The sequence below is a fragment of the Lissotriton vulgaris genome, chromosome 5 (genome assembly GCF_964263255.1).
Source record: "Lissotriton vulgaris chromosome 5, aLisVul1.2, whole genome shotgun sequence".
Taxonomy (NCBI): Eukaryota; Metazoa; Chordata; class Amphibia; order Caudata; family Salamandridae; genus Lissotriton; species Lissotriton vulgaris.
Genome location: NC_141693.1, coordinates 77644317 through 77669494, shown reverse-complemented (window position 1 = coordinate 77669494; position 25178 = coordinate 77644317). Strand labels below are relative to the sequence as shown.

The 25178-nt window shown below is 46.8% G+C and overlaps 1 protein-coding gene across 1 annotated transcript in view; it reads left to right on the top strand.

Annotated features, from left to right (window-relative positions):
- Nucleotides 1–277: 277 nt before the first annotated feature.
- The window catches only part of LOC147710239 (E3 ubiquitin-protein ligase TRIM39-like), a 164909-nt gene continuing 140008 nt past the window's right edge, over nt 278–25178 (top strand). The window contains exons 1-2 of the mRNA XM_086920911.1: nt 278–759; nt 19470–19565. Of these exons, the coding sequence (XP_086777037.1) occupies nt 343–759; nt 19470–19565 (513 nt within the window). The 5' untranslated portion in view covers nt 278–342. The remainder of the gene's footprint in view (nt 760–19469; nt 19566–25178) is intronic.

Genomic DNA, 25178 nt, shown 5'->3' with positions numbered 1-25178 from the left:
AGCAACAGCAACCAGCAGACTGTCAAGCAATCCGAGCTTGCGCTACCCTCATCAGCAAACAACAGAAAAACACAATTAGGCTGCCAGCAAATCCGAGTATGCGCTGAGCTTTATCCATCAATCCAACCCAGCATATTTTCAAATTGAGTTTGGCTTGCCGCAAAGCAACCAATAGAAGCCTGCAGACTATCAACCAATCCACACTGATGGTCCCATCCGTAGCAACCAATCGGAGCCTACGAACTGTCAGCCAATCCCAGCCCTTGCACCTCGATGGCGCCCCAGACCCACTTTTCAAAAGCGAAACTACCCTTTATTTCTTGCATTTCTATTTTCTGCATCATGGCTGCAGCAGCTCAGCTCGGGAATCTCCAGGAAGAAGCCACGTGTTCCATCTGTTTGGAATATTTTACTGATCCGGTGATGATTATAGATTGTGGACACAACTTCTGCCGCTCCTGCATCACTGAGACCTGGGAGGGAAGAGATGGAAACTTCCCCTGTCCACAGTGCAGGGAAATATATTCTGGGGAAAACCTCCGGCCCAACAGGCAACTGGGGAACATGGTGGAAATGTTAAAACAGTTTCAACTGCCCCCCGTGAAGCCCCCGGAGGAGAATCTGTGTGAGAAACATGATGAGAAGCTGAGGCTATTCTGTGCAGAGGATCAAAGTTTGATATGCTGGGTCTGCCGGGAGTCCAAGGAGCATAAAACTCACTCGGCAAGTCCTATAGAGGAGGCTGCAGAGGAGCACAAGGTATGTGTGTGTGCTTTCAGGGATTACAGAGTCACACTGTGAGAGGAGTACAAGGTGTGTATGGGTTTTCTGTGTACATTCAAAGGTCACTTAGTCACTTGGTAAGGGTCAAGGGGCAGTTGGAGAACACAATTTTATTTATTTGTGTGATTTTTGTTTTATTTTTTATAGCTTGTATATTACCAGAGCTGTCAGAGTGCTTTACATTACAGCGAGGAGTGTTACATGAGAAGGTTTAGATTAACAAGGTAGCAGGGGACCAAATTTATGGATACTCCGGGTCAGAGTTACGTATTTACAAGATTACATATTGCAGGTAACATGTTTTAGCAGGTTAGACAGAGAAATAATACTTATTTACAGAGATAATACAAGTTGTTATACACCATAGTTTACAACTTAGATATGAGACGCCTTATGTTCCGTTTGTAGAATGATGGTTTATTCAATTGTCGTGAAACAGTCAGGGTCATGCCACAAGGCAGGGGCGTATAATTGGTGGGGAGCTTGAAGTGGACTGTACCTGAAAAAGGTATTTGGAAGAGAAGAGTTTTGAGGTCCGGTTTGAAGATGCGGAAGAGGTGTTGGTGAGCAGGATAGGAGGCAGCGACTTCCAAATTCTAGTCTCATTCCCTGAGAATGATTGCACCATAAATCTTTCGCCTTTAAAGGTTGGAGGTGCAAGCAGGAGCTTCTCAGCATTTCGAGAGTCTAGAGCCACCTGATAACTAGTTTGTTTGCTGAGTAGCGAGGGGTAGAGGTGTGAATGGCTTTATAGGTGAAGCAAGCAGTCTTAAAGAGGGTCCTGGCTTTAATATGAAGCCAGCAAAGAGTTGTCAACAAAGCAGCGACAGGCCCCATAGACAAAGCACGCAGCTGAGTGGAGGATGGATTTTAGAGGGGATAAGTGGGTCATAGGGGAGGCCTGTAAGAAGAGAATCTCAGGAATCCAGTTTGGAAAGTGCCAAAGATTGGACAAGAGTTTTCAGATCTTGTTCAGGAATGTAACGTCGAATACCCCACAGAAGTCGTAATTGGAAACGTGCATTCTTGACCATGTGTTGATTTGATGTTGTCTTTTGTCCAGGAGGACACCTGGGGATTTGGAACTGCCAACAATCAGTGGTAGAAGTGGGGAGGGGGGGGGGGGGGGATCGGTAGGCACGGCGTGGCCCTACTTCTAAAAAATTGTTCAGTCCGATCCCCTACTTCTTGCTTTCAAGAAAGAGTCCCTGGACGGCAAGAATAGTCCAACTTTAAAACTTTTTTCATTCGCTTCCAGGGGATGCTTGCACTTCTCTGTGAACTCCAGAGGCTGCAGCAGCCCCTCCCTGAACTCAAACAAACCGAGGAGGCCCATTGTCATTCCGATTGAGGCTGATTACCTCTTTCGAATGACAATGCGCTCCCTCTGCCTTTTAGCATATCAAGTGGCCCTGAGATTAGAGTTGATGATTAGAGATGAACTTTCCCCAAGCAGGGTACTGCGGGGAACTTGACACCTGTGGCTATCTTGTGACGAGTTGTGAGTGTGTGTGTGTGTGGTTAGTGGATGAAGGCAGCAAACTCAACCCCTGAATCCAGCCCCTGGCGCTGTTAATGTTCTACAGATAAGTGTGAATGCGTGGCTTGTTATCTTCACGATCTTTTTTTTATTTTTTATTTAATGCATTTTTATGTAGCGCAGACTTTATCCGAAGGTGATTGCAGAACAACATCCTCAGCACCGATCAGCCTCCCCAAGTGAGCTCCGTCGATATCTTGCAGACAGGATGCTGTGGCACAATTGTATCAGCAACTCCTGGCACATACTTTCAGGAGGGGGCGCACATGTGCGAATTTATTTACGTGTTACCACAGTGACTACATATCAGCCACTATGTCTGTTTTCCTTCTCTCACTTCATGGTGCTGCTGTACGCTAACATTTATTCTAGTCAGGATTTAATTTCACCAGTGAAATGGGTTTCAAAACTTAGAAACAGATGCACTGGTGAAGTGCCACCGCGTGGTGGGCGCAGCCTGCTGTTTCCTTTAGCAACCTGCGGAGGTGCATTAGAAGAGCCAGGAGTACAGCGAGAAATCTGTACACCATTATAAGAGAAGGGTTAGAATTGTCTGTATGACTGCAGAACGCCATGCAAACCTTTTTACTGTCTTTTTGTGCTTGGCTGAAAGTCAACATATGCAGGCCCTGGTGAGTTTAAAGTATTTGGCATTGCCCTGGCTGAAATGTTAAATGGCTGTGTGTGTGTTTTCAAATGACGTGATTTGAAAGTCTTTCTTCTCATCTTTGCAGAGCAAAAGAGCGAGAACTGCGTTAAACACATGAAGTGCAAAATAATGTTTCTTAGTGAATAATTTGAAAGAGCTAGCAATGACACGTTTTGACCTGTCAAGAGTATTGTGCTGGTAGACCCATAAGACGTATCGTAAAAGTACCCAGCACCAAGCTTTTTTAACTTTTTCTCTCTTGTTTAATAACACTGTTCATTTTACGCGACAGTATTGGTACCAGCCTTATCCTGTCCAGTCAACAATATACCATGCCTTCCTTCCTCTTTAGCTTATGCTTACTTATGTTTGCTCACTAATTGATATTTGGTGTCTTCAATTTACACCCCACCACTTTCAAACTTTACCAGCCAGCACTGCTGGACACCTTTGTCAATGTTGTACACAGAGTGAAGTGAGCTGGGCAGGAGCAGTGACCGGACAGAAGAGGCGACAGGAAAGGAGAGGTACTAGGGCAGGAGAGGTACCGGGGCAGGAGAGGTACCGGGGCAGGAGAGGTACCGGGGCAGGAGAGGTACCGGGGCAGGAGAGGTACCGGGGCAGGAGAGGTACCGGGGCAGGAGAGGTGACTGGGCAGGAGAGGTGACTGGGCAGGAGAGGTGACGGGCCATGAGCTAGAGCAGTAACCGGGTGTGAGCGGTGAAAGGGCAGGAGCAGTGAAGGGGGCAGGAGCAGTGAAGGGGGCAGGAGCAGTGATCTTCGCCTTACCCAAAACCACCTCTCCTTCAGAAAATAACTCAAAACTTGGATATTTGATAAGTAATCCCCCACCTCCCTCAAGCGCCTTGAGACCCTATGGGTGAATAGTGCGCTATATAAATGCCGAACTTGAACTTGAAGTGACGGGCCAGGAGAAGGGAGGGGGCGGGGGAATTGACGAAGCAGGAGTGTTGATCGAGCATGAGCAGGAGTACTGACTGGACAGGAGCAGTGAAAGGGCAGGAGCAGGCGTTTCCCAGGGCGACTGGAAGGGTGGGGGGACGGGTTTTGTACAAGTGCAGGAGTTTTAAAAACACTGCAAACTTATTTGTATATTCAGCAGGTTTCGGTCAACAATACAAGTGCCAAGATAACTTTGGTAATCAATGTACCTGCTGGAGAGAGATGGGACCATGTTTTGTCTAGTGGCTGTTTTACTCATCTAAGGTAGTGAAGAGGGGTAATATGCCTGCTGCAAAGAACATGTACCATGTATATCAAAGAGCAATATGTTATGTGTATAGTTCAGTGGGTACTGCTTTGTGTTCACTTCTCGAATGAAAGGACACTTGAATACATATGGCCTGGCAGTTCAGGCTGGACTTTTCACATTGGGCGCAGGATCAAGACTGATTTGCATATGGCTGGGTCCAAACTGGAATGGCATGGTGAGCAAAAAACAATGGATTTAAGCCCAGATCTCTGAACTGGGGTGAATGTATGACATTGTTCTGCATTCTGTCCATCAATTGTTCTTTTTGCATTTGTCACCCCGAGTGGGACAGGTATGATCAGACATGAGCCCCATGCTCTCCATGCCACTGGAATCAGGCTATCCTGGCTGATGAGGGCTGAAAGCTCGAAACCGGTTCTAAGATGCTTGTTTCCAGTCCAGGGAGGACCTGGCCTGGCAGTTCGGGCTAGACTGTTCTCATTGGGCGTAGGATCAAGACTGATTTGCATAAGGCTGGGTCCAAACTGGAATGGCGAGCAAATAAACAATGGATTTAGGCCCAGCTCTCTGCACTGGGGTGAATGTATGATATTGCTCTGCATTCTGCCCACCAGTTGTTCTTTTTGCTATATTATGATTGAGCAGATAGTTGGTTGACATGAATATGAAGGAGCCTTTGTGGGTTTCTGTGAGTCTAGATTCTCCCGAAGAGTCCCTTTCTCTTCTGAGCCCTGCTTAACACATTTGTATAGGAGGAGCCCTGCATTCATGACCTCAATGTTTGAGACAAAAAATAATCGTGGATTTCTGAACAGTGAGCGTAAAAGCATTAAGGTAACATGTTGTTCCTGCTTATATTTCACATGCTTTACATAAACCTGTATTCCCTATGAGTGTTTGCTTTTTCCTGAATTAAACCTCAAATAAACATATCCATTCTTTTAATTAAATAACGTAATCAGCTGTAACGGGTCAGTGAAATGCTAAACGTACTAAAAATTGGAATGTTTTGATATTTCTAGCCACACCCCTGACTCCGCCCACTGATTCAATCTTTGGTTATTCCCGCCCCCTGATTCTCCACCCACAGTTCACCTACTTTTTTTTTCCCCACTTTGACCACTGCCAACAATGGTGGGTTTGCGGTTTGAGGATGTTTAGTTTATTCATCCAAGATTGAATAAGAGGTGAAGAGTTTGAGTTGGAGAAAAGAAGGAATTCAGTTTGTCAGAATTCAGTCTGTACTCCGTCTCAGACCCTGTATGATGCTGGTACCTTCTTCTCTTGCTCGGTCTGTTTACTGTTGCAGATCCTGTACGAGTCTGGTACCTGTTCTCTCAATGTGTCTGTGTTCTGCTTTAAACCTTGAATGAGGCTGGTGCCTCCTCTCTTGCTGTACCTATCGGTTCTCTGTCTCAGACACTGTATGGAGATGGTACCTGTTCTCCTGCTCTCTGTGTTCTATGTCACAGATCATGCACACAGATGGTGCGCACTATATCAGTTTGATTGTCAGTTCTCTATTGCAGATCCAATATGGGACGGGTTCTACCTCTGCCTACCTGTTTTTTGTCACAGACCATGTATGACAATGGTTCCTGTTATAAGACTGTGGCGTAGCCACTCACCTGTAGTTCAGGTTGTCCGCAGAAGCGATTAACTGTCCCCTCTCCTCCTTGAACACCTCTCAGCACTACTGAACTTGCTTCAGGAGTCCTGGCAGGTGTCCCAAAAGGGAAGAGGGGTTTGGACCAAAAAAATCGAGAAACCACTGCTACGCCACACAGCCTGGTCCAGCCCGATACAATTGAGGGGATCTGTTTGCAGAGTAGGGTCGCCTTTTTGAGGACTTGTGTTTCTATATAAAATAAGAAATGAATCGGATGAATATAGAGACACTTCTGGGCTAGGGAGGCATACTCCTAATAAGCGAGTTATGTTAGTCACCTGGTTCTCAAGAGGAACTGAGATACTCTCTTAGCCTTTGTCTGTAGGTTGCAGGAGAATACAATCCACCTAGACATGTCTTTTCATTTGCACAAAACACCCATTAACAAATATTCACATCTAGGAACAGGCCCAAAGTCAATATGATGATCAAAGGGGAAACAGGATGAATCCATGCGCAAGGCGTGATATCAAGTTCACAATATTCGCATTAATGTCAAACTTCTATGCAAAACAGTGTAGAAACAAAACTTTCAGAAGTTGGAAATGAGTTTAAACATAAAATGACTCCAAGCGCTAAGCTGAATACAAATATGAAATTAATTCAAACATAAAACGACCCCAATCGCTAAGCGTAAATGCCATAATCTTGAATCAAGTCACTTGTTGCCACATACCAGATGGCCACTTTACATGGCAAATATGCAAGGACGAGCCTTCCGATACCAACAGAAAATGTCAGTCGCACATCCTTTCACTTCACACGCAGCCTTAAAGCGTTTTGCACTTAGCTGTCTGATTCTTGCGGCAGTCCTGGACCTGTGTGTGCTTCTGTCCAATGGTGAAGGAGGAATTCCTGAGGCGGTAACAGAGGCAGTCTCCAGCTGAAGCGGGAACTAGGAGATTAAGCCAAACACTGACAGGTGCAAGGCTTGGGCTTTTATAGCCAGTTCAGTGGCAGTTAACCACACATGGCTAGCCACACCCATAAGCATGCAAGGTGCCTCAACCACGCCCATAAGCATGACCGGTTTACATGTCCAATAATGTGATCCTGTTGCCAGCACCCAAAAACATGCAGTTGCAAAACCAGCACTGGCACCAACAAATACAGTAAAAAGAAACAAACATTGGCAGCTTAGTGGACATAAAAGTGAGCAAGCAGGGACCACTGAGGGTGCCGACATACCAGACAGGACGGGGAGCTCCTGACACCTGCTCTCTATCTGTGGCTACCTGTTTGTTCTCGGTTACACACCATGTACGGTGCTGGCACCAGATCTCTGACTCTCCGAAATATCTCCTGTTTAAGGCTAAGAGGGTTCCTTATTGGGCAAGGTCCTGATTTCATTTAACTGAAATTGGAATAGAAAATATAGGATCTGATCGTACCTCACAAGAAGGTTGAGAGGACATTTTTAATTGATCGGGGGGTATTGAATGTATCTTATTTAAGCCCAATATCGATATGTGTGATCAGAATTTACAGTCTGGATATCTGTTATTGGTACTTACAGTCTTGATGTATGTATGTATCTATCTATCTATCTATCTATCTATCTTCCAAAGCATCCCATCTTTCAGAGGCGCACTCCCAACCGGCTGCACCATCCGGTGATAAAACATGACACACTTGCACTGCTGCTCCCAGAATGTTTTCGCCGACCTGACGCGTTTCGAGGCGCACTGCCTCTTTCTCGAAGGTCATTAGCATATTGAGGCTCCCAGGGGGTTCTCATTACAGCATTTAATCACGCTAAGTGTGCGCAATGCATTGTAGGTTTTGTAGTCCTAGAGAATCATTGTAGTACCTATAGTAGGTCCTGTGAAGCTTTCAAAGTTTTAAAAGCAATTATTCACCCTCAGTGGGCTCCGGAGCAGCAAGCGAGGTAATTACGTCTCAGTCTGTTGTGCCGTAGCAGGGTCTCGACCAGTTCCGACCCATGGCCTTCCTTACTCTTTTTGCAGAATGTTGCTGCCCCTCACGGTTGGACTGACCGTGCACAATATCTTCCACCAAAGCATCCCAGCATCCAACCGTGAGGGGCAGCAACTTTCTGCAAAAAGAGTAAGGAAGGCCGTGGGTCGGAACTGGTCGAGACCCTGCTACGGCACAACAGACTGAGACTTAATTACCTCGCTTGCTGCTCCGGAGCCCACTGTGCCAGATCCTGGATGCATGAATTGAGAAGTCGTGCCTTTGGTTTTTTGTCTCCAGTCTGGTGATATCCATACTCCTGGTTTAACGTTGTTCCCTATACATGGCTAGTTTGTTTGCCAGTAAAGTTGCTGTCTTGTTGAGTGCTTTACATCTGATACAGTTGATCTTGAAGATACCCTGGGCTGGACGGAGGAGCCAGTGTAGGTCTCATAATGTGGAGGTGATATGATCAAATTAGTGCAAGACCTTGATGAGCTGAGCCACTTTGTGTGTGCTACCCTTAATAGGTGGCAGGGTGGTATTGGGGAGACAGTTGAGCAAAGATTTGCCTCCATCCAAATGGAAGAGGACTTGTACGGTTGTTCTGAAGTCATCTTCTAACTTCACATTCTTCAAGTTGGACTTGAAACACAGCTTTCTTGGTCCTGTTTGCAGTGTGTTCCTTGAATGAGCGGTCTGTGTCGAAGGTGGGGTTAAGCCTGGTTTAAGGTGGAGAGCCAATAATGAAAATGGGATTGTTTTGGGCTGAGTGAATATAGGAATAATTTGTTGGGTTTTACTTTAGTTGACAAGCAAGACTGTATAAGGACACGGTTTGATTCTCTATGTCTTTGGGTGAGGATATTTTTAGGTAGCGTTGAGTATCCTCTGCATGGATATTGATGCTGCTGTCTGTAAGAATGGATCTGAGAAATCCCATGTAGAGGTTAAAGATGATGGGAGAAAGGATGGAGCCCTGAGGTGAGGTACTCTGCAGGAGACGGGGAATTTCTGTGATCTTGTGGACCCTATTAGCATGAACTTGCACGAGTTGGTGAGGTAAGATGGGTACCATTTCAAGATATTGTCTGAAAATCCAATGTGCTTTAGTTCTCGCCAGAGGCAGCGCATGCGCTGCTCTGGCAAGACTTTTAGTCAGGGGCTTCAAAAGCTGACCATAGGCTTTTGCTTGTAACCTAAAGCTTGCTGTTACGTTCACAGGTGCCATCTGACTTTCCTCTCTCGCCATGAATCATTAAGTGCATTGCTCGCAGGCACCCTTACAGCTCGCGCACATCCCACACCACTCGCCAGACGTGCCTCGTTTTGAATGTTTCCTGGACATTTTAAACACACACAAAGCTAATCCTTGTTTTTCTTTTCCGATCGGCTTTATCTTTAGTAATGGAGGGCCGCACCTTTCTTCAGTTCTGCCTAGCTCTTCTTACTCAACGTTTCAAATAATCTATCTGCTTTCAGGTCGTCTCCATCACCGATCCAGGCTTGGATCACTCCGGACATCTTCACTGGTCGCCTGCCAGCAACTTCTTCTTTCAGGCTCCATAGACTTCAACGAGGATTCCCGACGTCTTTTGAACCCTATGCAGCCGCAGCCCCTGGGCTAGGTAACCTGAGCATTTCGGTGCTCCAACGTAGGTTCACTATCTAAGTGTCCAGATCCTTTTTCGTTTTCAGTCTATCTAGTCGGATTCGTCCGATAACAGTAACTTTACAAATACTAGCCTCCATAGACTTTGTCCCGCATCCCGCGTGAGAGTGCACACTCTGCATCCGATCTCCCTAGGCCTCCTGCTCCTAACCTTAGGGTTCAGTAGTGTAGTACTAGCGATCCTGAAGCCTCTGGATCTTGTTACTTACCTGCTAGTATTTCGCATTCCACTTTTAGTGTATATGGTTTTTCGTGCCCCTCTGGCATTTGTGTAAATTGTGCAACTTGAAGTATTTTCTTAAGAGTTTTGTTGTGTGCTTAGCTCCCTGACTCATAAAGAGTTCAGGGTAGACTTGTTATAAATAAATATCCTTTTATTTTCATAACAACTTGTGTGGTGTCCTTTCACTTGGTGTTCAAGGGGTATGTTCAGTGGAGAAGTGTGGCTCAATGCTTAGAGCGGCAGACCTTGATGCAGAGCGCTGGCCAGGGACCAGGGTTCGATTCCCGCCTCGGCGGGTTTCGGGCTTAAATTCCTTTGACCGGATATTCTGGCCTCAGTGCCGATTCTAAGCATGGGTCCCACGCTGCAACTCTGGGCAATAGCTTGCTTAGTCTCCACAAAGGCCCCCTGATACACAAGGGATGCCTGGTTTCACCATGGGATGCCCAGGAGTGGACACCCCACAAGGAAAAGCCAGGAGGGGTTCCCTTGTGGTAGGAGTACAAACGCCGGGATGCCTCCGGGTCACTGTTCGTGCTATACAAATACGCCACATTTACATTTACATATGTGATGGTATAATAGCTGGCTTAACACGCCCTCTAGAGTTTAGCCTAAAGACTGCTCTTGTCCATGCTACTAGGATAGCTGGTCTATAAGGTTGACTTGCAACCAATCATCAATAAGGGTCGTTTGGTATGATACACAGTGATCACTAGAATAGTGAGCACTATATATCAGGCCAACTTCTCACAATTTGCTTTTGAAAAAATGTCCGAGTATGTTTCACGTGCTTCCCATAAATGATGTGCAGGCCAATGAGAGAGCGAGCTGCAGTCTGCCTGGCCTCAGACAGATCCGTTCTTCCTAACTAGTCTAGTTATGATCATATTTTGAATTCCTTCAATAGTCAAAACTCATGCCTCAAGGTTTACAAAGCTGGTTTACACCAAGCAGCATTTTGCTTTTCACAGTAAACTTTCACCCCGCTGCACAGCACGTGTTTGAAGTCTAATCTGTGTGATTTCACAAGCTAGGAGCCGAGAAAGGACCCTTCCTCTGTAATGTTTAATTTAAAATGAGATCCCCCCATGGATTGTACTTGCTATCACAAGTAGTGCCTCTGTTCCAAAGCAAAGCTTTGGTGCGCTTTCATGCTCCTTACTGCAGCACTGAAGAGAAGAAGAATACTTTATAGTGCATGGTTATTTAAAACCTTTACACTATAAATCAAAAAGGATTCAATAAAACATAAGTCCAATTTAAGCGTGTTAAAACAGAGATTCCATCCTTAAGACAAGACACAAGAATCCATGGTGAGGTAGCAGCAGCAGAATTGAAAGAAGCTTAACATCATGTTAGACAGCCTATTTATCCTAAAGCAGAAAAATAAAAGGAAAAAAATTAAGGAATAGATTCTTCCTCCCTGCCTGCCCTAGGGAAGATAAAAAAAAAATGCCAAGGTGGACGAGAGAATAGTTAAATTATGATAACCGTTCAGGGGAGCCATATTACCAATCAGTACTAGACAGTGTAAGGGAGGGCAAAAGGTGTCACTCTGGAGGATGGGCTTCTGAGGTACCATTTAGCTCATCATTGGGGCCCTTTACGGTGCTACTTGAATTGTTTGTTCCTTCAAAATTTTGAAGCGGGCCTCAGCTGTTTCAAGAAATTTTACCATTCGGCAACTCGGTTGGTCATCTCCTTTGGAGCAGGCTAGCGCCGCTTGCCTGCAGGTCCGTATGTTACGGATGTTGAAAAGTGGTCGTAGGAGGACGCGGCGATCTTGGGTGAGCTTGGTGCAGGTAGTGATCAGATGAACTGCAGCACTCGTGTGAGGTGATAATACATATGAAGATGGTGCTGCATTGCCCTCTAAAAACAGCTAAAAATATTTACCTGGTCTGAGGCTCCGTACCTCACAGAACTAGGTGTTCATACTTGAAACAACTGCTATTGTTTCAAGATTCAATACTCTTTCAGGTAAAGTCAAAATGCACTGTTTGTTTTATAGTGTTATAGAATAGACATTATGTGAACAGCACAGACTCCAGTAAACCACGTGTCTCCCACAGCGACGTTTCTAGCCATAATGCACAGCTGTTTTTATTTTCAGCGCAGACCTCACAAATAACCAGCATTGGCATAGCCAATAGGTCTCGCCTTTGGGGCCTTATAAGTATTTAGTTATGCAGCACAATATCCTTGGTGCAGCAACATCAACTGTTGCATGGCTAAACACTTCTAAGGTCCCAAAGGCGAGACCTATTAGCTTTGCCAATGCTTGTTTTTCAGGATGTTGATCACAGCTGGATGGTTGCTTTTTGGTTTTTCATTTATTTTTAATTTTGTAATCTTCATTAATTTAAGGTTTAACATTTTAGAAGATACAATAATGTCACATGTGGCACGCAGTGCCGCCCTGTACGATACAGAATAAAGGGGAAGAAAACAAAGGGGAGAGGAGTTGGCCTCTCGGTTAGGGCGCTCGACCTCGGACCTGGGGAACCGGGTTCGAATCTCGGTAATGTCTCTAAACCTCTAGTGATTCTGGGCAAATCACTTAATCTCCCCGTGCCTAACAAAATGAATGTGTGTCCTCATGTAATGTGTGTCCTCACGTAACTGGTGCTATGTAAAGTGCTCTGATACCCGGTTCGGGTCAAGTTTGTGCTATATAAAATTCTGCCCCCCCCAAAAAAAAGAGGGCACATTAGTAATCAAAATGGGACTAACTTAGGGAAGATTGTACGTATGTGGTACAGGCTAAGTGCATATATGTCATCCTCCTATCATCGGTGAGGTGTGATCACGTCATCAGTGCGAGGGTTGTACCATACCCTCCTATGCAGGTGAGGGTGAGCACTGTTCGGCATAAGGGGTGGTGGGAAAAGGGATAGGGTGGTGAAAAGGAAGCCTACAGTGGCGCATACAGTGTCGGTGATCCATCAGGTGCCATCCGGTTCAGTATGCCTCTGGCTCCATTCATGGGTCAGTGTGTCTCAGGCTGGGGTTGCAGTATGGGCAGGAGATTCCAACACTGCAGTCATGAAAGGGCTCCAATCTGCCTCATAGATATGTACATGCCCATTCACAGTATAAGTGATTTTTCTTGTATCCCTATATGCAATAAAGTTCAAGGCGCCATTTGGTTTACAGGGAGAGGGAGGACTGACTCCAGTGACATAATATGTAGAGTTTGGTTGTTGCAAATGATGTGTCTAGTTATCTGCATTCGTGAGAGGTCATGCCAGGGAGGTCGGAAAAATCATGGATGTTAGAAATTGGGTTTCTGGTAGGCAGAGTTATGTACCCTGTCCAAGCAGTAACGCACTTTAAATTAGCCTGCGCTCGCCTTCTGGTAGCAGAGCAGTAAAAAAACAGGAAGTCAGAAGGCAAAAAGTCAGGCGAAACCACACCAAGAATGCCAGGTCTAACAATGAAGAAGACCAAGAGGAGGTGAAGGAGTAATCCAGGCGGTATTATACTGTTGAGGGTGCCCCCAAACCTGAGACCAGTATGGAGCAAGTCGGGGCGTTCTGTTCATTAAGGAGAAGGGCATTGTCAACTACGTTGGAGTGTGGCTATCTTAGTGTTGCAGTATGGCCTGAAGACAGATTGGGCGTCCTGAAGAAAACTATTCTTTCAGATGTGTGCCTGGAAGGTGGGTAATATGTCAGAGTTTGGTGAACTCGGATGGGTCCATAGATGGTGTCTTATAGCAGAGAGAAGATTTTTTTTAATTGGAAATATTTTTATTAAACAAGGTCATGCGATCACATACATTGGATTACGAGCGCATACAGTTAATCTTTCAGGTATATAGTTACACATATCATTGTCTCAAGGCCAGCACACCATTATTAGTACAGCCCAGCTCTGACAGGATGCCGCATAGTTAGCGTTGGCCCAATTAGACAGTCTGCTAGGCCCTGGATCATCTTTATTCACAAGTCTCGCCTGCGCCCTCTGACTCGCCTAGAGCTGATATCTTTCAGTCTCTGTATTTCTCTCAGGGGGACCATATTTTTCCACATTTTTTCTTGCGTCCCCTGTGTTAGTAGTGGGGGTCCTTATCCCTCACTCACCGCCGCCACCAAATGCTGGAGGCGGGAGTCCCCTACCCCTCGTTTCAACGTTAGGCTAAGTAAGGACACAGTCTTAGATAGCCCTTCTCACCCCCTTAGTAGCTTGGCACGAGCAGCCAGGCTCATCTACAAGGCACAAGTGTACAGTATGTGCAACCATACTCACAGCAACCCAATGATGTCACCACAAATAGACTCCACACAAGTTTTTATAAAATGAGTATAATCTTTATATAAGAAGTTATACAATATGACCACATGATACAAAACCGACATATAAGAATTCATAGTAGTCCTTCCGGTGGGTTGGTCGGTTCTAATCCCAACCACCGCTTCTAACCAACAGATAAGCTCACTCCTAACCAGTTCCAAAAGGTTAGACAAGTCGTATTGCTAGAATCGCACACGTTGCCAAAGAAAGAAATATTGCAATGCGTAACGATATTCTCTTGTACTGTGCAACAGAGAAACAATGCCCTACGTAGCGCCACAGTCATGTACTTTGCAATAGAAGGAACAATGCAATACGTGTCACTACCAGCATTCCCTGTACCAGGAAGAAACAAAGTAATGCATCACGCTACAATCGGGTACTGTGCGATAAAGAAATAATGCAATGCGCCACGTTACAATCATGTACTCTGCAATGGAAAAATAACGCAGAGCGTAGCGCACCAAGCAGGTCGTTCGACAGGCACAAATGAGGTCAGGCATCATCCGACAGTTTGATAGTTTGTTAGCAGCGATAATGCAAAGTGTAATACAACAGTTTAGGTACTCCGTTAACAGTGCCCCCAATCTGGATCAATGATGACACAAAAGTACTGCTTCTCACTCCGGCCCCAGTACTGCCCCTCCTTGGGCCAGCACTGGCCCATATCCAAGCCGAAGCAACAGGCTCGCGCAGCTGACAGAAGCGAGAGGCAGAGAGCGTGTCCCTCCGGGTCGGCACTCCCACCCCGGATGGTGATCCACGTTACCTGGGGGGGGGCGCGCCTCCACTTTCCTCTCCTACTTCAGCGACTTGGGCCTTGATCCAGAACTCCCTCATGGTGTACGACGAGCTTGGGCCGGCGGCTCGGCTCCTCTGGGGCTGCCGGTCCGTGCCGCTGCTGTTTCACTCCGAGGGCCGATGACTTGGCCCTCCTTCCAGCGGTCTCAGTGAACACGGAGATCCACCCTCAGCACTGTGGAGACTTACTTCGAATTCGGTGCGCACTCTACCCAGACACTCCTCATCAGCGCCTCCGGTTACACCTCGACACGCACTCTGCACGTCCGAGATTCGCCTCTTCTCTGGTGCTCACAATGACCCAGCACTCTTCACCAACGCCTCTGCTTGCACCTCGACACGCACCCTGTGCGTCCCAGTCTCTCCTCTTCTCCCGGTGCACATGATGTCCAGGCGCTCTTCACCAACTCCCTGGCTGCACCACGACACGCACCCTGTGCGTCCGACACTCCGCTTACTCCTGGGTGCCCACGATCACAAGGCACAACTTCTGAGGGCCTCAAGCTGCAAAAGCACATGCACACCGCGTTGCTTGGGACTTCTCCGGAAACTTTTATGTTCCTGTGTTTACAAACAGGGTGCCAGCTCACCTCTGGCTCTTTGGGTTACAAGACACCGCACAAAGCACAGTCTTCTTCAAGCATGTGGACCCAGCGCCTCCAAACACCGTCCCAACAGCCTCTCCCTTGGTTAGAACAGCAAACTGCAGACCAGCCCATGTCACGAGGCAAGGATTGGTCTTTCCACAGCAGTCTCTTCAGTTTCTCCTACTTCAGCAGAAGTTCCTCTTGACCACAGAATGGGTCCAAGCCTTTTCAGTCTCAATCCATCTCGGTTTCATTCCAACGTTCAAGGGTTTCAGCTCTCAAAGTTATACTCCGTAATGTCTTTGAAGTTCGTTTGTGTTCAGGGGTCCCTGACCTCTCCCTCGATCAGTTCTGGGTATCTCTCTCCCAGTGTCATCTTTCTCCCTTTTGATACCGGGGGTCTGGATCCTTAATCACTCAGCAGGAGATGGGTCAATTGGTTTATAGCACCAACCCAGGCCTTTTTACCTCCCGGGCTTCTCCTCCCCCCTACTCTCCAGATGCCAGGCAGCGTGGTGCCATCTCAACCCCTCCCTGGGTCAAGACCTCTCCCAGCTCCTCTCACCTTCCAGATCCAGACAGTCAATCCACATTTCAGCAGAGACATACAGAAATGCTTGGAGCACCAAACCCAACCACTTTCTAAAAGAGTAGTTTCTGAACACACAGTGACAAAACCACCTTCACTGAAAGATGTGTTATGACACTGTGAGTTCATACATACTAAACTTCACCTTTCCCTTATAAACGTACAGGAAACTAGGCTAACAAACGCAACACCCGGCCTCCCCCATTCTGTCCTAAGGGAAGGATGGCTTTTCAGCAGTGAAAAACTAAATGGAGTGTTTTTCACTGTCAGTACATAACACACACCTTAGGATATGTCCTGCCTTTTACCTACACTGCACCCTGCCCAGGGATTACCTAGGACCTACCACAGGGGTACCCAATGTGTATGCAAAAGGGAAAGTCAGGCCTGACAAGTGGTTGCACTTCAGGACAATATGCTAACTTAGCAAACTGCGCGCAGGCCTTACACTGCAGGCCTGAGTTCCCTTCTCCGTGCTCCTTTGCATTACTAGCCCTGGCACACACAGTGCACATCACTAGGGACTTTACTAGTAAGGCAAACATACCAATCATGGCCAACCAATTACCATTACATTTTACATAGGGAACACTTGTACTTTGACACTGATCAGCAGTGGCAAAGTACCCAAAGCATCTAAATTGGCAACTCTATGTCAGGAAAACGGTCAAGGGGGAAAGCAAAAAGTTTAGGGAACTTTGGCCAAAAAGGCCAAGTCCTACACCCTGCAAAAAAAAAATATATATATCTCCCACTCGGTCACAGTTTGGGGGGATGTGTGACCCCCCACCTACGTGCTATGTTACGCTTTGTCACTCTGGTGGCTAGGGCCGCCAGGTTCTTGTATGCCTAGGCCAATCTTCCTCTCCCTTAATCATCAGTAGGAGACCCTTGGCATCCAGAGGTATCTCTTCTCCCGTGACCCTGGACATTATCGCCATCACTCCCTGCTAGAAGCGAACGACTACTGTGCATTCCCATATTATATGGAAGAATGATCCCTCTACCTGGCAGCCTCTTATGCAGTGGGATGACTGTACTCTGCCCCATTTGTACAACAGTGTGCGGGGGTAGTATGAGCGATGCAGGATTCTGAGTTGTAGCAGTTTAAATCTAGACCTAACTGCTATCCCTCTCGTCACTTGCAGCGCATCGGTCCACTCTTCAGCCTTGAGGTTGCCTAAGTCGGTCACCCAGGCGCGCAGGGTGGTCAGGGGATCTGATGAATTGTATATTAATTTCTTATATATTGTAGAGGTTGCCTTGTCTGATATGGGGTCTTCCAGCAATCGGTCCTCTAGGGCTCAGAGTCACGGAGATACCAGATGTCTATCTTAAGGAAACCTGTTCTACTAGTCTTTAGTCCCATGAGAGTGATGCATGTAGGGGAGTGGTGTGAGATACCCCTAGCCAGGAGAAGTGGTTGTTCAAAACTCTCCACTTGGTCTTGCTGCATAGGCATGTAATCTATTCTAGGATATGACAAGTGGCGAGCTAAATAGTATCTGAATTGTTTGGTTTGTGGGTTATGTGCCCTCCATATATCTGCCAGCCCCATTGCCATGAGGAAATCCGGAAGAACCAATTCCCTGGTGTGTTCCTCTGCGCTGCTTAACCATCTAACTCTTGATCCATCACTGCAATTGCGTCTATCCCTATCAGGACGACTCCCGGTGGAAGCTCCAGCAACCGTGCACCTATTTTGGGAATCATGATCGAGTGTAACCTGGGCGGCACATATGCGGAGCAAAGGGTCCAGGGGCGCCCCTCCCAACTGCTCGCAAGTGCCACCCTGCGGTCTGCGTCATCGTGTATTATCTTATGAATTGTTAGGGACAGAGTTGCATACCAGGATACCTACCCCTCTAGAACCACCCGATTACCCAGAGTGGGGCGCTAGCTTATAGCCAAAGTGATCCATGGCTTTATATTGGCTACCTTGTAGGTGTGTCTCCTGAAGCATTACCACTTCTGGGGCATGACGTTTAATGTGTCGGAGAACCAAAGCCCGCTCGATCTTGTTCCCAAGGCCATTCGCGTTCCAGGACCACATACGAACTTAGCAGAGGAAACATTTGAGGAGTCTTAAGTGTCTGGGAGTTTTCCTTTGGCTGAGGGAGATGTTGACAATATGGTGGAAGGGTGGAAAGACCTCTCCTTTGAGCAGTGTGATGATGGATGAAGCGAGAGTTCTAGATATTGGAGAGATCCCCATACATGAATCTATTGAAGGAGGACCATTGGGTGGTGAGGAAATGGGGGGTGGTTGGTAGTGAGGGGGTGTGGAAGTAATAACATTGGATCTGAGTTTGTTGATCTTGGTGAAGAAGAGGCTGATGCCATTTAATTTGTCAACTGATGCAGGGACTGTGTTTCTGGGAGAGGGTTGGTTCAATGTGTCGCTGCCTTGAAGAGGGCTTTGCTTCTGATGCATACATCACTGATGGTAGTTTTCTAGTAAAAGGCTTTAGCTGCAATTCGAGTTAATATTTTAGTAGCTTGCGGCCAGCTGAGAGTTTGAACTTATCCTGTTCGCATTGTACGCCTGTTTTCATTAAGCTCGGACATTTGTGGTGGGTGGAAGTGTTCTGGAAAGTTCCTGATTTTTTTTTTCCACATGGATGGCTGATTAGATGGAAGGTTATTTTTCCTCTTTTCAGTTGTACTTGATGCTGAGGTGTATAACCTTCGATGGTGAAGGGGGTTGGCAAGGTGCTCGGTCCAGTTGGGGTCTGTAGGAATCTAGCGGCAGATATGAGAAGATGCTAATAGAATGAGTTCTAGTGTGTGGTCTTTAGAGGAGGGAGTGAACCAGGTTTCAATGATGGCGAGTGAACCAAGATTGTGATGGATGAAGACATCTGTAATATCTGAAGTGTGTGTAACGGCACAGTGTGCATTGAAGTGCATTAACCGCATATGAGTTTATGATACAAACACAGTATGAAAGGTTGTAATTACAAAATTCATGGATAGTGTACACTTTTTCATGCTTAGAGTCCCAAAATGTTCAGTTTATTATTGGTATTGGCCTCATACATGGTTAATGTAGTACTTTATACCAAAGTTTCCAACAATACATTTAACATACCAGACAATGAAACATGAGCGAATGTATCTATCGGCTGCTGTTAGTCTCCCATCTATGACACATTTCGGTGTGGCAACTTTTCGTTGTTCTCCCTCCAGGCAGGTGATGCGCTCCAACCATAGGTCCAGTTTGCCTCCAGCCTGGCTCAATTATAGTATTTGATAAGTTCATGCTCTAACCAGATCCTAACGTGGCAGCGGCTATCAGACACCTCAGTAAATGAGCTGCACGGTGTTGGTCCTGACGCGTTGGGGCTCAGCTACGTAAAGGTACCGCGTTGTAAAAACTTTGTGGTAAAGGATGTTTACCATGGCTGGTACCTACAGTCTGGGCATTTTTTGGTACTGTAATGAGATTTGTTGTAAGACTACACCAGACAGATCTACACTTATTTTTTGTACTCTACTCTCCACAGGTAAAACTTCAAGAGTGGCTACATATTCTGAAGAAAGAAGAGAAATATATTATGGAGTCCAAAGTTAAGGAAGAGGAACAATATAAAACCATGAGGGTGAGTTGCTGCAGTCAGTGCTGTGTGTCGGTATTTGTATTTGCCCAGAAACTTGTGTGCACCCCTTAAAGTTCAAGACACAGAAGCTGATGAGACACCCTACAGACTGGGTCGTGATACACACTTGGTAACCAGAGTCACTTATGTTGGGCATTAGTGCTGAAATCAAGGCTGTGTTGTAAATTAACAAAAACAAAAATTAATCTCCTCATCCTAAGGTAATAGTTACATAGTGTGTATTGTATATATTTACATATGTGGTATTTTATGGCAGTATATGCCTGTGTGTGTGTGTGTGCAGGCATGTTCGTGCTTGTGTTCAATCGATGGGTGGTTCTGGAGTTATCTTTGGAAGTGCATGCATGCCTGTGCATCTCTATAGTTGTGTAGTGTATTTTATGGGTATGGTTAAGTGTTTGTGTGTGTCTTTGTATGTATTTTGAGTCCTATAATATGCCACTATTCATGCACATTTGTGTGCATGTGTGTTTGAGTGATGTGTATGCTGTAATCTGAATGTATTGGTTTTGAGTTTGTAGTTCCCTATGTGAATGTCTGTCTGAGAGTTTGCACATCACACGGTCTGGTGGTATATTTGTAAGTGCAGGTGGTATATTTGTAAGTGCAAATACATGGTGCATCTTTAGGAGTGTGTTCCACACTGACTTTGTTGTATCTATGGTTCTGGATATTTACATCAGAGATTATATTCACTGAAAAAAAAGGTTACAAGGACGTTATAGTTAGTTTCAGATTTCACTCGTACAAAACCATTGAAATAAGATATATACTAAGCTACTGCATAAGTTAAATTACTATTCTTTTTGCAATACTGAGTGATATTGTTTCTTATATATGCCATCTGAGTGGCACTGTGACTGTATCAGTGTGGGCAGGGAAAGATGAAAATTCTGCTTCCAGCAAACAGGAACACTTTGACAGATCCCACTTGCTTTGTTGGCAGGAGCTGTTACCCCCAGCCAAGCAAAAGCAAACCGTTATGTCCCGGGGTGAGCACCATGGGTCGGCTCTAGGGAGGTGGCTCTCTCCGGGGAGGTATATGGCGGCCCCTCCCTATATTTTGTACAAATATTTGCCCGGGGGAGGTGGTGGTCCCGTGGGTCGTTGTGGACCCCCTCGATTTTAATTTATTTAGCCCCGGGAAGGTGGGGGCCACCGCGCCTTTAGAAAGCCCTAGGAGGGGCTCCATGCAGCCTCTCTCCTTTAAAAAATAAAAAATACAGCCGAAGGTAGGTGGCGGTTCCCAGTGCATGAGGACCCCCCCCTATATGTTTATCTTGCTTTGGAGAGGTGTTTATCCCTGAGGCACGGGTGTGGGGGGTCTACGCTGGGGATGCCCAGACGTGGGTCCCAGGCACTCCACACCACTGGAGTCAAGCTAGCCGGGCTGATGAGAGGTGTTACCTCGAAACCGGTCCGGTCCTCGGATGCTTGATTCCGTTCTGGGAAGGACATGGCTTTTGTAGTTCGGACTGGACTGTTCCCATGGGGCACAGGGTCAGAGCTGATTTGCATATTGCCATTGTCTAACCCAGGGTGGTGTGGAGTGCAAAAAAACAATGGATTTGGGCCCAGATCTTTGGACTGGGATGAATGTGTGACATTGATCCACATTCGGTCCATCACCTGTTTTGTTTGCAATTGCCGCCCTAAGTGCGCTGGGGATGCCCAGACGTGGGTCCCAGGCACTCCACACCACTGGAGTCAAGCTAGCCGGGCTGATGAGAGGTGTTACCTCGAAACCGGTCCGGTCCTCGGATGCTTGATTCCGTTCTGGGAAGGACATGGCTTTTGTAGTTCGGACTGGACTGTTCCCATGGGGCACAGGGTCAGAGCTGATTTGCATATCGCCATTGTCTAACCCAGGGTGGTGTGGAGTGCAAAAAAACGATGGATTTGGGCCCAGATCTTTGGACTGGGATGAATGTGTGACATTGATCCACATTCGGTCCATCACCTGTTTTGTTTGCCCCTAATTAACAATGGCATGAGCCTCGTGATTATGAAGCCCTTGAAAGGAGGCTCCTTGCGCACCCCTCCATTTAAAAAAATAATAATAAACTCTGCATGCCCCCTGGACTTTGCCCACCTGGAGGCTCGATTAAAAACGAGCACGGGAGACCACACGTTATTATTATTTTTTCCTTCAATTTTTGCCACAAATTTGCATCGCTTTTTTTGCCCTGGTTGGTTCCCTTAGGGACCCCAGGACCAAGGCTGCAGGGTAAGTTATTTATTTTTTTTTTTTTTGGACTCGGGTGAGAAGAGTCCCAAGATGGCTGCTAACACTGCTAAGTTGAAGTGTTTTCCCTATGCAATTTTCCATAGGAAACTTTAGCCGTGGCTCCCGCCCGATCTGCTGAACGGAATTACCCCAAAATTTGGCAAAGAGGTAGCCCTTGGTTCTGAAAGGTGCCTTTTTGTTAAATGGTATAAATCCGTTCAGTAGTTGCTGAGAAAATCTAATGTAAAAACACATATCTATGGCCGCGGAGGATCCGCGCAACCTCCCGATCATGAGCTGTATACTAATTGGCTGTCAACACTCCAAACCAGGAAGTGTTGGCAGCCATCTTGTGCCTCGGTAGAACCGAGGCACAAGAAAACAGAAAAAATACGCGCAAAAAGGGGGAAGGGAAGAAACAGCCTGACCCCCTAGTTCAGCCCACCAGGAACCTCCAGTATGTGCCAGGGGGCTGCGTTGCAGAGAGGTGTTCTGAGGCCACGCCCCTTTTTACACCTCTTTACAACGCAGCTCTGTGGCCCTTAATGGAGGTAGCTGGTGGGCTAGTTGCACCCCAGGGACCCTCGGGATTCAAGGGGAGTTAATCCCCCTACTTAAAATGGACCACGGGGCGCGTTTGCACAGTGGTGAAGGGAGTGGGCGGAGCCTGAGGTGACATGTGTGCAAACACGCCCTGTGGCGCGTTTTAAGTTGAGGAATTAATTCCTCTTCAATCTTGAGGGTCCCCGAGGTCCAACTAGCCCACCAGGTACCTCCAATAAGCGCCACGGAGAAATAGCTTAGTTCGATGTAGATGGTAAATGCGACACTTTACTCTTAAAGTACCTTGGATGCGTCATGCAAAACAAACAAAATGGTCACAGGGAAGGTGATTCGTCGGTTCCTTGCTTTGGGGGGATGTGATGCATTGGTTACTTACTGCAGCCCAGGGGAGGTTATGCGTTGGTTCCTTACCAGAGAGGGAGTGATGCGTTGGTTTCTTACTGTGATCCGGTGCGATGCAACAAGATCTCAGTCAGACCCATGCCCACACCACATCTTCAACAAAGCCAGCACACCATTGCACCCAATCTCTGGAAAGCCATTAACATCTCCTTGGAGACAGCAACCTTCCCGGAGAGCTGGAAGCCTGCCAAGATCAACCACCTACTCAAAAATCCCAAGGCTGACCCCAAGGACATCAAGAACTTCCGCCCCCATCTCCCTGCTCCTATTCCCGGCGAAGGTCATTGAGAAGACCGTCAACAGACCTCTGACGGGCTACCTTGAGGAGAACAGCATCCTGGACCCATCCCAGTCCGGGTTCCACAGCACCGAAACTGCCCTCCTCGCCGCCACCGATGACATTAGGGCCCTGCTGGACAACTGAGAAACCATGTCCCTCATCCTCCTGGACCTGTCAGCCACCTTCGACACCATCTACCATACGCACACGCCTCCACGACGCTGGGATCCGACACAAGGCTCTGGACTGGACCACCTTCTTCCTCTCCGGCAGAACCCAGAGCATCCGCCTCCTCATATCCGCTCCGAAGCCACCGAGATCTGCGGCGTACCCCAGGACTCGCCCCTCAGCGTGACGTTGTTCCATTCTGTAGTCCTGAAATTTATAATTATGCAGTCCCCGTCTATCTCCTTTTTATTTGGCCCTACCCTCTGTGTAGTTATAATCTCTTCCGCGCCTCGTATTGGGAACCCACAATTTTTCACCAACCAATACAAGGTCTTATTTTTCAAGGTTTCTTGATTTTCAAATTGGTTAGGCAACAGCTTGGGGACATTCGCGAGTATCGCTACAAATGGTCTGCAATCGGGTGGCAAATTAATAGTGGCTGGGATGACATTATTAATATGGCACCTCGGTACAGGTAGGCTCTTATAGGAGGTGGCAGGTTCATTGATGTTTCTTTGGCCCCCATCTACTTTTTGCCCATGTACTACCTTGGGAGTGATGGTTATGGTCCGCTGCCTTCCACTTGTAGAGGGTACCGGGTTTCCCTTCACAATGGGCACACTAGGAGTACGATTTACTGCACTTGGTTTACTATTACTCTGGTTCCCAGAATTTACATTAATTGAATGAAATCTGACTTGTGAACCCAGTTGTTCTAGTACATCCACGTCAGGATTTCTAGAGATTCCATCACTGGTGCGATGTAGGTTTTTACCATTTTCTCGAGACATTCTTTGACTGCATCGACATTGTTTAAAGTTTGCAATTCCAGTAATTTTATATCTTTTACATGTCTCCCTCCACTGTTCTGCTGTATCTCCCCTTCACTTTCATTGGTTTCAAGAGTTCATATGGCCCTCTTCTTCTTTTTTCTTCTATATGTTTTGGTCTGTTTATTTATTAATAACCTTTTTCGACTTTGGGGTAATTTCCTTTTAACGGGTACAGGCTCACAGTCAGTTTCGTTACTTAACAGACTGATATCACTGATTTGTACAGTTGGAATGACAGGATTAGTAGCACAGCCATCCAAATCCCCATTAGTTACAGGCACAACACTAGGTATTAGGGGCTGTGGTGTTATGCTGGCTGACAGGTCAGGTGTTATAGACAGTCTACTCTCCCTAGTACAAGGAACAGTGGGTCCTAAAAGCTGTGGTACATCAGATTGAATTAAGTCATACCTTTGGCAAACCTGCAAACGATTCCAATAGAAGTGAATCATGTGACATTGTTGTTTCATTTGGAACGCTAACATGTGTATTAATAGTTTGTGACGTTTGATTTATTAAACACATACACGCTGGTAATGATCTTCTTTCCGTACTTTCAATAGCGTTAACAACAACACCAATTGTTTGTTGCAGCATCCTATCAATTGCAGTTAGGGTGGGTAAAGGGGTTGGCGCCAAAGTTTGTTTTCTTGTAGTTGAGCGAGTGTGCATAGGTGTTTTTTTGACCGCCACCCTACTTTTGCTTTTGACCTCCATCAGGCCTGTTACCCACTATTTACTATATAAGTTCACAAAGAGGGGTTGAATACCTTAGGTAAGCAGGGAATGATGAATGTCAGGGGGGTAGCCCGGTCCGGTCTCCTGCGGTCTCTGAGGGCCCGCCCTTTGCCCGGGCTTAGCCCGGCGCGTCCCGCGCGCGTCCTCGCGGGACGAGGGAGTGGGTGGGTCTTTATGCGCCTCCTGGCGCTGTGCAGTGATGGTGGGGGAGGCGCCCTGGAGCAAGGGCTGATGGGGGCTGTAGTTTCCCCTCCCGACCGGCGGAGCCAAGCCCGGCCAGCCGGAAGTAGGCGATGATGGACGGCAGCGGAGCTAAGCCCGGCCGCCCCGTAGCCACAACCCACAGGCAGCGCGCCTCAGCGGAGCCCCAGAAGCAGAGGTAG